Source organism: Antennarius striatus, chromosome 12 (assembly GCF_040054535.1).
Source record: "Antennarius striatus isolate MH-2024 chromosome 12, ASM4005453v1, whole genome shotgun sequence".
Taxonomy (NCBI): domain Eukaryota; kingdom Metazoa; phylum Chordata; class Actinopteri; order Lophiiformes; family Antennariidae; genus Antennarius; species Antennarius striatus.
In genome coordinates this window covers 13,492,732-13,509,386 of record NC_090787.1, presented here as the reverse complement: position 1 = coordinate 13,509,386, position 16,655 = coordinate 13,492,732, and the positions used below count along the sequence as shown (strand labels likewise).

The window sequence follows — 16,655 nt, the reverse complement described above, 5'->3', positions numbered from 1 at the left end:
CCATCCGTCTTTCCAATTCCGTTGCACCATCTGTATAATGACAAATACAAGTCTTTCAACTGTAATGCTGTACGCTGTGTGTTCCATGGATGCTCTTGTATTGCATGAGGCTCATGTTATTACACCCGGACAGGATGCCATTACAGATTTATTCCAGTGGTGGTGATTGGTGCTGCTGACGTTTTTATCCTATCTGTAGTGCCAGCACACCTGGCATTGTTGTGCAATTGTGGCTGCACAAGTACATAAACACACCACTGGAGAATGGTGGTGACTTGTCTAGTGGTCGGCGCCACCTCCAGCATTCTTATCAGTATTTGATGCATCTTGGGGTGGATCACTTAAACAAGGGAGTAGTAATTTGGGTTAAAACCATCATGAATATTTCTTACTGAGCCAAGTCCTTGTGGACTGAGCTACTGTTGCCCCAATAATTATAGCTGCTGCATACGTTTAATCTTAAATAGAAAAATTCGCACCGGCATTACACAACAGAGAAAATCTCCATTCCTTTACCAGAATCTACACAAATTGCTGTTTACCTGGAGTTTCACGAAGCAGTGTCAGGACTTCAAGCAGCGACGGGCTTCTTTTGATTAAAATTTTTTAATAAAAAAAAGGCAGTGACAGCTGGAGAATAGACACTGGCTTCATCTCACAGATCTGACAGCTCAATAATGTCCAAAGCTTGACTGAGTGCTACTGCATGTGGAAGAACGCCAGTACAGTATTGAAGTTTTATTGGAGCTGGGTGTGCGGTCTTACGTTAGCTCACTAGACCTCATGTCTTCTTCAGTCACGTCTGTGCAGGCTGTCATCCAGGTGGAGGCAAATCAACAAGAACAAAAAGAATCAACTGGAATTGTTCAAGGTAAAACAACGTTTAAACAGTCCAGTTGATTCTTTTTGTTTCTTCTTGATTTGTCACATTAGCCCTGAGAAGCAAAACTGGTTGACTGAGTTACAGTGAGTACGATGTAGGCCTCATATTTTGTCAAGATGATGCTGCATCAAGTTACTGTAATTTCATACAATTATAATACAAGCACCCATGATACTCAGAGGATAAATTCTGACCGTTTGCTACAAACTTGATAGAATTTTCTTGTCATGCATGTCATTAATTTTTTAATAACATTTACGTTTCCAAATGTTCCCCTAATGCCTACCAGGCTGCTTCACTTTTTTAAATTGACAAAGTGTTACACTAAAGCCTTCATATAGCATTGCTATGACGACCAGCCGTGTTGAGGAGGTACTATCACCTCCAGAGTTAAGACGGCGCCACATAAAGAAACACCTTGAGCCTATTCCAAAAAATTATATACAATTAAAATGATAAATAACTCTCCACAATTGTAAAACATTTGAACGACATACAAAACGATTTTTTATTTTTAGTCCAAATTGCATCAAAACACACAGAAGGAACTGTTTTGACAGAAGCCCTTAATAAAAAAGGAGAAGATGAAGACGCTGGGTTTCTTTGCAGAGTCGTAGACCTCCTGTCACCAGCAAAATATCAAACGTCATATCCTCACACAGTGTGATTAAGCACATGGAGAAAAACAAGAAGGGTCGCCCGTCCAGCTGCGCCGCTCTGCTCATCTGTATCAGCAGCTGGGAAACAGGCTCGTCTTCATCATTGCAACCGATCACCTAGCTAGGCCACAACACGCCTGTGACACTCTTCAATTAAAGCAGAGACTCAGTTACATCAGGAGACTTTGTCTTGGTTGCAGGTCAAGTCTGTGGTAAAGTGGGCTTTGTACAGCCAGGACAGACCAGTGTGTCCAGTGAGAAGCTCCAGAGTCTGTTTAGGCCTGCGACGCCAGTCTCTCTATGATTCTCCTGTAGTCCTCCACCACCACCTGATAACTCTTCTCCAGCTCCTCGTGCTGTACCTTCGTGTCCATCTGGCCCATGTGGGACACCAGCTCCTCCGGCCGAAGGCACTTCCTCATCTTCGCCAGCTCTCTCTGGTTCTTCTGCATATTGACAGCAGAAACACACACAAGACAGGTGAGGTGGTGGATGGTCGCTTCCTCCAAAGGAATGCTCAAAGTTCTTATGTTTCAAGTTAAGGCAAGGCGATCATGTCAACGTGATCTACGATCATTTGGATCAGAAGTTAGTTCACAAATGTTTAACAGGATGATTGACCGACTCCGGAAGCGTTTTTTTTTTTTTTTGAAGGGGGGGGGGGGTTATAGGTTTCTGGAACTGTATGAAGAAAGTACAGTCATGCTTGTGGAATCTGCTGCTTGAAAAATGGTTGAATGTAGACATGGACACTGGGGAATTGGGGTAAGAGCAAAAATGTAAAATGCCCCTCAAAATCACAGAGAAGCAGCTTCTGCCATTCAACTACAGGCTAAATCTCCTCAGGGAAGGAAAACGACTCTGCATCTGGTCACCAGATCTTTCCTTCCACTCGCCCAAGAAACTCCTACATCCTGTTTCACTAAGTTAAGGTTTTGTCCACATCAAATTCTGTTGCTTTGTGACATATTGTTACTCTGCCAAAAAAAAATCAGTAATTTTTGCCATGCAAAGTTTCAGAGAGAAACTCAGAGTAGCAATTGAACAAGAGCGCCACTTTGAATTTCTGTTATGACTTTCTGTTCAGGCTCAAATCTGTTGATCTCTGTGACTCAAATAAAACCTGCCTTGAAAAACATGAAAATATAACAAAACCATTTTTATGAAATTGCTGTTTTCTGATGAAGTTCACAAAGAGCTGCACTAGTGAAGCTACAGTCCTCTGAATAGTAGCAGCATGTTGACAAAGAACTTCAAACATGCTTTCATGAAAATTATTTCACCCAAAGAAATGCAAATCTTGACTAATGGCATGTGTGTGAATAGAAAAAAAAAAGCTCCACCAGCACACAAAAACAGACACCTGGTGAGCTCCATTGTAGCGCTAACAAAACAGCACTAGTCATCAATTTTCATGGGGTTGAAGATCAATTTCTAGCAGTTTTAAACAGTAACGAGCAACAAGAAAGACACGGGCCATTACAGTGTAATAAAATCACATTTCCAAATGGTAGAAGAATCAATACTGAATTCTTGATTGACGGCAGCCTGAGACAAGTTGTCAGACTTATTTCTGATTAAAGCAGGAAATCATCTACTGGTTCTCAGACTATGACTCTTTCCGTGCCTCTCAGGATTAATCCAGATCTGAATGGGTTAAACTCTCACCCTGTAAGGTCCAAACAGCCTCCTCTTCACCTCCAAGCGATATTCTTTGGCTTTTTCTTCATCACTCATGTCTGTTACCCTCATACGCAGGATCTCATACACTCGCCTCGCATGTTTCTAAAGAATGAGAAAGTAAAAAATCATGTTTTTCAACAAGGAAATGAATTCAAATCCCACCACAATGGTGACAAGATGTTATAAATGATCTCTTAATACTATGACTGGAAGATTTATGAACCATTTATGAACCAAAGAACTAAAGTGTTAAAGCTGAGTTTGGTTTTAATGGGTAAAGTTAAAATTTAAAGTTCCAAGGATCTATCTGATTTTCGACTGTCACACTGTTTACCCTCAGTCATGTTTCCTAAAATAATTCAGCCTAAATTGACAGAGAAACTATCAGTATGAACATGAAGAACTTAAAACGTCCCCAAAGCCCTTACCGATGTTTCATGAGCCCAGTGTGATTACAGGTGGTGCTTCCTGCTGTTTACTGTACAACTATGGAAGTCACTCAGGTTATTGGCTGCTAACAGAAAAGAAGCATCTGTAGCCACAAACCTTGTTAATTTTCAACTTTTCCTGCGACTCTTTGACCATGTCTTCTGAGAAGCCGAGGCAGAGCTTGTCTGCAGCGAAGGACGGCAGGCCTTGACAAAGCTTGGCCAACACGTAGTCTCTCAGCTTCACATAGTTCTCAGAGGGGTCTTCAGCTGAGCACACCAAAGAAGGCAAAGAATAAACAGGGTTGATCTCCAACAGGTAATAAAACGGACAATCGTGACACAATCAAAACATGCTGCTACTTGCATTGTGGTCAAAATCCATCCGTTTGTGTGTGTGTGTGGGTATCTGGTACAGGTGGGGGCGATATGGCCCTAAAGTAATGTCACAATATTTCCAGGAATTTTGGTGATAATGATATAATACCATACTTTTAATGACAAAATATTGAAAATACAATAAGTCTTCATTAATAACATTAACTGTATTATCCTGAATGATATGACCCACATCTAATATCTGGTTCAATAATAAAATATTGACAACTAATCTGTTTTCAAGGCATTAATGGAATTGTTTCAAAAGAGCAGAATCACATTCCACTCCTCAAATGACTCAAGATAAAGGTTTCAACATTTTTTGAATGAGGCTGTCCAATTAAAATGGTAATTCATATTTTCTTCAATATTGTAAAGGCTGTTGAAACAGGAAAACATCCCATTCTTACCTGTGATGTCCTGCACTTTGGGCAGGCTACAGTAAAATCTGTGCACTGCCTCCAGAAGCTGAGCCCCGTGGCCCTCTCCTTGGAACGGAGGCAGGATCAGCATTTGGCTGTTTGGTTGAAAGGGCAAATAGAGACTCAATGAGGAAATAGGTTTATTCAGAATTGGTCACATTTTTTTTTTGCAGCAGCAGTGATTTCAGCAGAACTGAAACTCTTTGACTCAAAGCAGGAAATAATAGATTGTTATACTGATCTATCAATGAGACAAATCAAATAAAATATTATCTATAAAGTTGTTTTCAGATATAAATCACCCTGGTTTGGTAATGAAACAAAATATGGGTGAATAGTTGGCTATACAAGCCAGTAATTTGGGCTCTTTGGGAACAGGATAAAGAAATGTATAATTTTCCTCTCCTTTTTCATACAAAAGAATGGGAAGGCACGTGCTACCCCAGCAATTACCTTACACGTGGTCGGGTTTTGTCTGGGTATACGTAGTAATTATAAACTGTCATGTAGCCAACAGTTGCGTAGAGAGTCTCCCCATCTTTATTGTACTTTTCAAATCTGCAGATAAAACACAAAGGCAAGCAGGTCAATTACAGGCACACTCCCATGCAGTGTCCATTTTAGGTTCTCAGTTCTCACCACCCACTCACACATACACACACACACACACACACAGAGACACTCGCACAACGTCAGCATGTTAGAGCAGCCAGCCCCGATTGGTACACCTGCTACAAACTGAATACATTATGCACTTAATTGGAGTACTGCAACTTAGAGGTGGAGAAGGGGTTGGAGGAGGGACTGAGCTTCTCAAAATCACTTCAGTCCATTTTACCCATTGTCAATATTAATAGTTGCCAGGGTAAAGAAAACACTGGCAGAGGCTCTTTTTACTGTTAAGACATTGTTCAGTGTTTCAAAAGACAACAGTATTCAATTCAGCTCTTGCCCCTGAAAAAATTGAAAAGGGCTTTTGGGCACAAAGGAAGTTCTTGCCTGTTCAACAATTCTCCTATGGGGCAAATATAATCAAACTGGCCGGGTAATTGGTCACAAGCATCACAAAGGGGGGCTTTGTTTTTCAATGACACAATAAAGGCTTTGGGGTAAGAGTGGATGTGGGCAGTGGGGTGGGGGGTATGATGTCAATTAAAGAGAGAACTCACAGAAGAAAGAAGTCCCAACGATCATCGTCTGCGTCAATGAAACTGGCCGTCTCTATGAACCACATGAGGAAGGTCTGCAGACGCTCGTGATACTCGTGGAATCCAGGGCAGGTAATATCAGCCTGGGGGGAAAAGTTTGGAACGGTTTAATTTCGTCCCGAAATGACTACATATTAGAGCACTACATTGCTTTTCACTTACCATATGCTTATTTTAAATTTCAGTCCTGCCATTAAATTACAATCAGTAACAACTTGAACGCGTCATCCTAACACCCCCCCCAACCCCTAACATACAAATACGTCAACCTACAATACATCCAAGCTTCAAACTTGCCACTGCTACTGAAAATAAAACCCTCGAATGACAGCAAATGTGAACAGGTTCAATTATGCATAAAAACATAAAAATGAACAAATTTAAGGAACGTTATGGGATATACACCTTTAGAACCCCTACAGAGGATGTGTGACTACCCCCCCATTACACAAGGTAAGACTAGATCACACTATATGGTGCCCTTTGGCAGGAAAAATCTAAATGTTGAAGGAATAAAAATAAAAAAGACAATTACTATACTTAGCCAAATTTTAACATTGAAATGTTCCTTTGGGCCGGCAGCAGTGTACCTTGTGGATCTGGTACGTGAGTTCTCCTGCCTCCTCGCTGTGGACAGTGTACGAGTGGAGCAGAGTGCCGAAGGGTTTGAAGTTGGCTTCTTTCTCCAGCAGTGAGATGAAGTCATCGGTGTTACAGGTGAATCCAGCAGGAATGATCTCATGGATCTTCCCTTCAACATCATCAGGCTGTAGAGAACAATGAGTATGAATTCCAGGATGCACCATCTAATAACAATAAGACCATCCAGAAGACTCTATATTTGAAAAATGTGTTTTCATAGAAATGTTACTAACAAGACCTTTTATTTTAAATAAAAATCCTTACTTTGCTCTAGTGTATGTGACAAAAAAGTCATATAAAACACAAATGGAAGATTAGATGTTTTGTACCAATGAAAGGAGAGCCATTAGGCAATTAAAACTGTCAGCTGACAGACAGCAGACAGACACACACTGCAGCAGCACACCCCATGCCTGCTGAAAGGACCACTTAAATCAGTACATTTACTACTCATGTTAACCATGAATATGTGATGAAGTTGCCACAATAAATGCATTACTACTTCTCACGGGGAAATTAATTTGTATGAATTGATCTCAACTTAACAAACCTTTGGGCATCCACAATAGAGGCCTCTCCTCTAATCCTGCCAACTGAACCCAATCAAATGAATTTGCCCTCGCATTTCCAAAGAGACTCGGAGACAAAGGGGCCCTACACTTGGACCTTTTACGCACTGCAACCTGCGGTTAGTTCAGCTGTAATGTTTGCATTGTATCCATTTCCACAAGGATTGACATGAGAACACTTGGCTAAGCAGCCCTTTCACACCATTTGCATGTGTGATGGACATTATTTCAGCAAAGAGACCCTTGCTGCTCAGCATTGAAAACTGGGAAATGAAGAAGGCCTGAACAACATGCACTACAAAAGGCTAATACAACACACTGCTAATTCTGCCCCCCTCCCTTTAAGACATCAGCTAATATCTAACTGGAAGTAATGCACCTGCAGCTGAATGACTCCATTATAATTGTTCATCCAAATTTCTAAGGAACAAGGGCCATACTTAAAAGGCCATGGACAAACAAGTCTCTTAATGCTGAGCACTCTCCGACATACTAGACTCTAAATTGCATGGCCTTCTAGAATAGATGCCTTAGTTTGACATGAATATAACTTAACAATGTTCCTTTGGACCATTTTGTTAATGTCTTTGATTTTCAACAATAAGTACAATAGCTATACAAACGATCTAATTTGTTGTGTTAGTATTAGTTAAGCTGCGACCATACCACATGCAAAACTCCGCAGCCACATTTTTCCATCTTCGTGATCATTTATTTAAATGTCAACTTCAATGTAAGTTAAAACATGTTTTACAGTAAGATGAGAGAAATAATCAAAAGGTGGCTTTTCAGACAATCGGAGCCCCTGTTCACAAAATCAGGGTTTTTTGAGGAAACTCCAGCAGCTCTGTGTTTCTGGCTGATTTAAAGCAAAGGTGATTTTTGATGAGTCTTTTATCATTGTGGCAGCTGCATAAACTCGGTGTCCGACTCCCCTTGTCTCTCACCAGCTGCACTGCACCCCAACTGGCCACATGCACTCAGAGACAAACACTCTTCAGAGGCAGCCTGAACTCTGCTGCTCCCTCACTCTCTACCTCTACACCAGCTGCACTCAAACCCTTAACAAGGTGAACACTCAGAGGTCAACACTGAACTCTAAGTAGTGGCACACACAGACAGTAAGCCAGCCATCATGCTTCAGTTTGAATATCAGCTTCAAGCCATGCCTCAAAAGTCTAATGGCTCTCTTACTTTAAAGCACAGTGAATTTGAGTAACCAAAGATGAATGCAGATATGGCGCTCACCGTCCCCCACTGAAAGAACCCATCTCTGTCCTATGGGGCCATTTAGAATTTGAGTGCATCCTCAGAAACACCAAATCCTGGCGAGTTTGCAAATAGTACCAACACTACAGCTCCCACCACCACTCGCTGTAAGACAAATTGTCCGGTAGAGGAGCTCCTGCTGTTTCTGGACAGGACAGATGTCCCAAGAGTTCAATCATCCCACCTCAATAGGGGCCCTGGGTAATTCATGTATTTGCTTTAACGTGTTTAATGCATTGAACGCTTCAGGAAATATTCAAAGCTGCCAAAGGCCTTTTGTGAAGTCCCAGCAAAGGAGCTACCAGGACAAGTATTTTGCTTAACTGTCCGTTTTTGTCCAAATACTGGCTGTTGATATGTAAATTCTTATGTCTTGCAATTACGAAAAAAACTGAAAGTTTCATACAATGAGCCACACAACTCTCACCTAATTCTTAAGCCATTAGTTGAGCAATGCCACTACTGAATATATTTAATTATTAGATAAAGGCTTTCGTTTTTAATGGGTTTCTCTCAAGTTAAAAAGACAATCTTACTGCAGATCAGTTTGCACATATTCAACCACAATTCTGATTGCTGACGATTTCAGTAACAATTCATCCCTGGAAATATATGAACATAAGATATCCAACAGTTTCAGATTACTCCTCCTGCTGATTCAATCACACAGACCTAAAAAGATAAATCAATGCCTCATGTTAGATCTTACATACTAAATCCTCTCAAACCTTTCTCTTCCGACAGGGAGGAGTGGGATTAGTGCAGGAGCACTGGGGGGCTGGGAAATCTGGATTTAGTCTGGGAGATCTTCCATGGGAATAATGTCTCGAAGGCTCAAACTTACTAATGAAGAAATCACATTGATACTCACCAATCTTTAACACGGGTCTATCTACTCTTTATAAAGAGATAACCGCTCAGTGAGGCTGGATAAGTTAGGACTTGAATCATTAAACTTCTGATTAAAGGTGTCTGTTATTACACTTGAATGGACCATTCAGGGTGGGGTTTTTGTTGTTGTTGTTTTACATTTTTACTCTTGCCACCACCTGCTGCTAGTTTTCCAAAATCACTAATTATATGTGACAGCAGGCATCCAAACTAACATTTTACCCCCAGACACAAAACACACCAAATGTCTTTTAGGAATACTGACAGTACGGTGCAAATCTTACTGAACCCCCTCTGTCTTTTTAAATTTGTTTTACAATAGATAATCATCAGCAAAACAACTTTAAATGACAAAAAAAGTCTATTTATAAATATTCTAATATTTTGACAAATTACGTGGATACGAAATTAAACACGCCAAATGCAACACAAAAACAGCAGGGAACAGTTTCCAGAGTGATCATGAAGTTGAATTGACACTCCTCCAAAACTGCTTCAACACAAACTCAACAATATTACCTTATTATAACAAAATAACCTTCTTAATGATGGGATTTAATTGTAGAGTTGCTGAGGCTAAGCAAAATGTACTTGTTAAATGGACACCTCAGCATGTCGTTCCCTGTCAGGGTTTTCATTTTAGCCTATCTGTAATTCTATGCAGATTAATGAACAATCCATACATTGATGTTTCTAAGAGCAGTCAGACAATATTAAAATTGAAGGTACAACCATACAAAAATCTCACACTAGGATTAAAATAACCAAAATCATAATACACACATTTTATAATAGTCGTAGTGAGATGTCTGATCATATAAACACTCAAAAGGTTTTTCTAATCCCAGCATTATGTCATACTGATGCGTACAGTAGTACCTCCAGATACAAGCCGTTTGTCATGGCAGTTATTTGAGATACAAGCCGTCTCGCTGTCCTCGTTCACCGTCGCAGAGTTAAGCAGTGCGTCTGACTTTTGCAGTTCTTTTCATAATTTATGATTGTTTCTGTAACATAATTATTATGCACAGGTCAAGTATGCATGTCTATTGGTTGTTAAAAAATCTGTTTTTTTCTCATAATTTAGTTGGTTTGGACCTTGTCTTTCAAAGCTGGTATGGATTAAAATTATTTCAGTTATTTTAAATGGGGAAAAGTTGTTTGGCTTACAAGCTGTTTGACCTATGAGTTCAGTCATGGATCGGATTCAACTCATGGGATAGGGTCATGGGATATCATAATCACAGACACCACTGATGTAAGGTCAAAGTGACCATGGATAACTAAAGTCAAATTGATTAATCCTGCAATCCAAGTGGCTGATTTCAAATGTGGAAACAGAGGTTCCAGAGATACCTCTCTCACAATAATGGGAAGTAAACAAACTAAAAGCTTGAGAAATGATGGAGCCACTGAAATTCTTCATTTACAGTAGAAGTCAAAACGCACCAACATTAAAACTTTTGAACTCTTGGGGAAATCACCTTCTGTCTTACCATTGGTGTGGAAGACACAGGTCTCAGTGATGAAGAGGATGGCTGCAAATTTATTGGGATAATTAGGTGTCAATCCAAAATCTCAGACATCTTTTTACAATTTCCTAAATAGAACAATATTTTGCTTTTTCAAGAGTCCAAGAAAAGACTGTACACACGTCACTTTACCCTTAAGGGATTAGAAAGTGTATAGACTGTTGTTTACCGTCCTTTGTGTTTCGTGTCATACTTTGTGTTGTTTGCACCGTGGGTCTAAGAGGACTGCAATTTCATCTGTGCTTTATGTCGTGCATATATGGTACGTTTGACAATTAAGTTGACTTTGGAAGATGCTCATTTTCAGTTTTTTTCTTTCTGCATGTCTTGTAGCTGGGTTGATCATCCTCAACCAAGTTTCACAAATATAAATAAAACAAAATACATCTAGGATTCAGAGTGCCTTTTAAGACAAAATCATTTCGGTTGCACTGTCTATACCTTAGCCAGAATAAATTTTTATTACTTCTGAAAATGGCTTTCTCATTACATAGCTGCTCACATATTGACTTCTTGTTTGTGAATATGCAAAAGAAGAATAGTTGTTGGTTTTGGGAGTTCATGGATGGTTGTGATCATAAACAGCAAACTGAAACAAATATGTCTGGAGCGCATGCATGAAGAATACTCTGACTTTATTTCATAAAGTTGTGGAACACAAAAATGTAACGCAAACACCAACAATTCACCCCTCATCTTATATTAAACTGAATGCCATAAAAAGAGAAGTGAGACTCCTGAACTTCAACCTGTGACAAGAACAGTGAACAATGATGACACAAGTTATCTATGGCGCTAAAGCAGCAAAAACTTCTCCTACCTCAACACAATCAAACACCTCTGTGACTTTTGAAGAATATTTCACTTTGAAGAGGGTGCTCAGGTTTCCAGCAGTGTAGTAGAGCTGAATCTGGAGACCTTTGTATCCAAAAGCAATTTCACTGCAAAGAATGGGACTGAAGTCATTACAAGTCCTAACAAAGTTACATACAGTATATTATTACTAGGAGAGTGAATAATGAGCAGAAAATGACGAAGTAGCAGTTCCATGTAGATTACTATGGGTTGGATTCATATCAGGAACAAAATCTGATTATCCTTATATCGCCTTAATGTGTCATGTGTTCCTGCATTGGAGGTAACCCACTATGGTATCATCATTGGTTGATATTTGAGACAGTATTTCTAGAAAAAACCCTGCTCAATAGTTACTAAGGCTTTTAGGACTTCTACATCATAAATTTGATACCTCCTCCAAAAAAAACCTGATTTCAACATTTAGAAACATCCATCTGCATTTTGCATGTGAAAAAAAAATCCAGATTCAGACCTTTCACATATGTAATTTATGTTAAAAATAATTCTGACAAATGTGTCAGAGGGCATCTTATTTTATAAAAATTAGATTTAAGGGTTAAAGCTTGTGAACGAACCTCTTTGGTACCTAACCCATCTGTGTTTTACATCATTTTAATAGGTTACACCATCAACAACCGTCCCCCACATACACAGTCAATGGTAGATAATTCTAAATGCCATTTATGTTTTTTTGGTAATCATCATAAAAGGCAGGGAGGAATAGTGAGAGGTGCAGCAGGGTAATCCAGTTTGTGTAGTCTATTCCCAGTTACACTGACAAATTGTTACAAAGCTCCTTTCCCGCTATATAATTAGTAATTTATTGCAAAATAGATTTCATTATCATACAACTGCATGATTGAGCTTTATGAGCAATTATGCTTTCTGAATTAATTAATGTCCAAATTACAGAGTTTACTTTGAGATGATTGCAGCAAAAGTCCAAAAATAACCAATTCTAGTTTGGAATAATTTGGAAACACAATTTAGAGTTGAACAACTTGTAACTGTAATCCTACACACATACACAGGTGTCACTGCCGATAACGCAGTCCTGCTGAGGTTCAATGGCAATACTTTCCATTGCATCCAAGAGTTAAAGTGGGTCTTTACATCCACTAGAAAACAATGAAAAGGACTTTGCATTGGCATGTACTTGACATGCAACTACCATCACTGTGATTTCACAAGCAAAATATAAGAGGGTGAATTAAAAAAACACTATAAAGACTTTTTGGTAAACACACCCCTTTCATTAAAAAAAAAAAAAAGAGTAGAGCTATAGCTAAAGTGACACCAATTCAACTAACCCACATTCACCACTGATGTAGCGGGTAACATCAAATTAGAGTTTGTCAACCGTCATTCTCTGATAATCTCTCCTGTATTTATACCTTTCACAGGTTTAAATATTAAATTAGAACCCTAATCTACACATATTCCAATGCCAATGAACAAATTCTTACTTCTTCATTCAGATACCCATGGGAAAAGCACGTCAGGCTTGTTTTATCCCTAAGGCCAATAATTACATTTGCTCTGCCGGGCGGCTAACTTCTGTTAATTTAATATTTGGATAATCAGAAAGTAACACCCAAAAGTTAAAGATTCCCTTCTTTGCAAAGTTAAAGATATTAGTTTCTGCATCATTATGGAACAATAATGATCATAAAAAAAATACCCACTCGTCTCCAAAAAGCTGGTGGCTGTACTCAGGATGGAATGTAGTACTATCATCATCAACATCCTCTGGGAAGCGAACTGGAAGTGAAACGCAGCATTCAAACATTTAAGGTGGGAAATGAGAGAAGTTAAAATCATATGAAATTTTCACTACACACATATTTTTCCTATTCAGTTATAAGATATATGCCATAAAACAAAACATACCCAGCTTCAATGATACAGCTTCATTGGTGTCACACTTGTATTCTGCCAGTTTTTTCTCCATGGCATTTACTCCTGAGGAAAACACATGACATCCTGAAACTAGTCGCTGTGACCTCCATCCACACTTGTTTTTTGTCCATCTATCAATATAGGGTCTAGGTCTAAGTGATATTCTGGACCTGGTTTTAACTCTGTGACACAATGAAGAAACTGTTCAAAGGATTTTGATTCTAGTTTTAGTTTTTACTTCCACAAATTCATTATGAAAGTTAAATTATTTTGATCCTTTCAGCACACCAACAGTGATGCTGGCCTCTGGCAGAACAGCCATAAACACTTCAGTTATTGGGAATTATTCAAACTAGTTTAAATTCAACCTGAAAATACTATCAATGAGAATGGCTTCCCAGGCTACTTAACATTTCCTCTTAAAGGAGAGCTGAAAGAAAAAACATTCTGTGCTCAAAATGACAGCGTGGCAACAGGAGCTCGGATCATAAATAACGTGAATGTTGATGAGCAGAGCAGTACTTAGGTAACACATGAAACTCTACAACCCGACGCTCAGTACATGGACGATTACTCTAAAAGTCGTTCTCTGGGGTAAAAATATGAATGAAAATGCACTACAAAGGGTGTTAAAAATGTATGTCAATGTCAGCTCTTTCTATCAACTTAAGAATGTTAAAATATATTTCGCTTCGGGAATACACCCGAAGCGAAACACGTAATTCTGAGTTCATACGTGGCAGGAATAAATACACTTTCTTTACTCTTTGAAAGCCTGGTTCTCATTCTTGAACAGTCTGATAGCATGCTACTGCCGTTAGCAGGCAGGCCTCCATTGGTGTTTTATAACATGACGTTAGCTTAGTTCGCTTTGAACAGATGACAGGCTAACATACAACCCTAACAACCTTAAAAGAAGACCAACGTCCACTTTTGGTGAAAAGGAATCTTAGCAACAACGCTCAAATCGAACCTCAAAGAGGTTTGGCACTTACCCGCCATTTCTCCTCACTGTTGTGCGAAGCTGTTGTCCCAAAAGACCCGCGGAATCAGGACGACTTCCGGGTCCGTGTGGAAACAGGATGTAGTTCTTTTACGGCTTCCTGAGATTTTAACTACAGTTTGACGTCACGACTGCTTCACAGGAAACAAAATGCGAGGATATGAAAATAATACATACATAAAAAAATACCGAGTTTACCACATGTTAGCTCCTAAAATAGTAATAATGCATATATTGATATGTTTTTGTAGGAGTAATCCATGTCATTGTCAAGATAAAACATACTTGTAAACAGCTCTTGGTATGTCGAAATAGATCCTCTATCAGTGAATGTATGCATATTTTTCTATGTTGGATGGCAAAGTCTTTATTATGAACAGATGACAAAGTGCATTTTGGTGTCATCTAATCTGTTTCATTGTTTTAGTGTGTTGCCAGCACTGGCTGATTATGCAAGACCTCATTCATGTATATTTGCTAAAGGCCACATTCATTTTAATCTCACCATTCTCATTCAAGTAACTTGGCCACATATCGGGCATATGTTGGCCAACATGAGATTTTTGTGGCCTAAAAAATGAGATTTGTGTCACATAAAGGCAGGAATTTAGAATTGAATTACTTCAGAATGGTAATGTGAATCTAAAGTAAAATGACAAAGGCTGTTTGAAATAACATACAATGTCAGATGGACTATTTTCACTTTAGTGTTTAGATTTTACATGTCTGCTCGGCTTTTACAGTCAAGAAATCAATGTTTCATAGAAGTGAACCAGATATTCTTTGAACGGTTTGTCTAATTCAAACTTTGGAGCATTGACAAGTGAATTTTTGGTGATTAAAATGAAAATGAAATATGAACTCATTAACCCACTGTTTTAAATTGTCAAATATCAACCAAACTAAAATGTCAGTTATTATTTGGGCAATACAGTGCATCATATTTCTTGAACAAATTTCACTTCAAAGGTCAAGGGTCAAATCAAAGGTCAATGCTAATAAAGAAATAGTTAAGCTTGGTGCATAAAATGTAGTTTAACTGTATTGATCCTTCAGGATAAAAATTGAAGCAACTGCATTTTTAATTTCAAGGACTACATTCACCTGGATGAATCAACATCTATACCAACATTAATTGCATTAAGTTTTTTTGTTAATAGAGAATATAATTTTTTGCTGAGCTAGTACAGTGATTTGTTATTCTTAGCAGAAATGTGCATTTTCATGTTTTTATTTCTCAGAATTGTTTCAGCAATTGTGAGTTAAATGAAACATTTATAATAAAAAGTAATAAAAAAAGGCTATCTCAGCTCTCATTGGGTGAGAAGCAAGGTGGATGAGTTGGCAGTTCATTGCATGGACATCAAAGGACAAGCAACCATTTACACTCTACAGGCTATATAGTGCATGTTTTTGGATTGTGGGATTAGAATTGAGAGGGAAAACTCTACACAGAAAAGTCTCAGGTCCTAAGGTGGGAATCTTAGCCCATTCTAATGGGCTAAGATTCCCCAGGACCACTGTTAAATGCTGGGTCCTGGCTATGCAGTGTTTGCTGCAAGAAATTCCAGCACAAGGCTGCTCTATAAAGCACAGTACAGTACTAGAAATGCTTGTCTTATTACTAGTTTGAATAATTACATCCTGCTTCAAAGCGGTGATGTATTGCAATTGTCAGTGTCCGTCCGTTCGTCTGTCTGTCCGTTCGTTAGTCCACCAAATATCTTCTCAACCGTTGCAGATAGAAAGATGAAACAAAAAGCACATTACTCGGGCAGCAAAGGGGCGGGCGGAAAATTAGATGATGACCTGGACCTTGAGAAAACTAGGTCAAGGTCAAATTTTAACTTTTGTACACTCAGGAACTGGATAAGAAAGAAACACGAGGGAGAAGGCCAATGTAAGACTGTAGATCAAAGCTAGTGCTTTGATCTGTGAATGTAGATCAGAGCACTAGCTTTGATCTTTGACCTTTGCAAGTAGGTCAGGGTAAAATTTTGAATTCAGACGTGTCGCGGGATGTTGCAGTCTCTGACTGCATTAGTTCTTGTTTCAGACTGTAATAGTCTAATAACAGTAAAAACAGCATTTTAAGTTGTAATATCTATTGTATTGATCTATTATAAAAAAAACTTCTGAATTTGATCTGGTAGTTATAAACAACTGATGAATGTTACATTTACCCAGTAAACCCGATGGGGCTAAAGCTCCTTGCATCCAGTTGAACCGTGTCCTCGTTTGACCCACGCAGACGCGACACACCCTGCGGTTCCACACATCTGCTGACACGGTCGTCCCGCCTGTCACGGCAGAGCATCCCTGAACCGGGTC

The 16,655-nt window shown here is 39.0% G+C and overlaps 1 protein-coding gene across 2 annotated transcripts; it reads right to left on the bottom strand.

Annotated features, from left to right (window-relative positions):
- Window positions 1–1,366: 1,366 nt before the first annotated feature.
- On the bottom strand, window positions 1,367–16,640 carry hat1 (histone acetyltransferase 1). 2 transcript variants are annotated; one of them, XM_068328556.1, is made up of 12 exons: window positions 16,508–16,640; window positions 14,317–14,458; window positions 13,313–13,384; window positions 13,108–13,183; window positions 11,385–11,505; window positions 6,252–6,428; window positions 5,623–5,744; window positions 4,907–5,011; window positions 4,442–4,548; window positions 3,772–3,923; window positions 3,211–3,327; window positions 1,367–1,988 (listed from the first exon to the last, which is right to left on the bottom strand). In XM_068328556.1, the coding sequence occupies exons 2-12, from the start codon at window positions 14,321–14,323 to the stop codon at window positions 1,818–1,820; spliced, it is 1,227 nt and encodes a 408-aa protein (XP_068184657.1). In that variant the 5' UTR covers window positions 14,324–14,458; window positions 16,508–16,640; the 3' UTR covers window positions 1,367–1,817. The 2 variants fall into 2 exon arrangements, with proteins under 2 accessions (XP_068184657.1, XP_068184658.1); XM_068328557.1 differs by having other exon boundaries at window positions 14,317–14,455; window positions 16,508–16,591.
- Window positions 16,641–16,655: the final 15 nt, after the last annotated feature.

Bases quoted from the DNA above. Each gene is read 5' to 3' on its own strand.
- hat1 (XM_068328556.1), bottom strand. The intron at 5,745-6,251 runs GTACACTGCTGC...TTTTCCCCCCAG, and splicing joins TCACGTACCAGATCCACAAG to GCTGATATTACCTGCCCTGG. The intron at 5,012-5,622 runs GTGAGTTCTCTC...TTTTATCTGCAG, and splicing joins CGTTGGGACTTCTTTCTTCT to ATTTGAAAAGTACAATAAAG.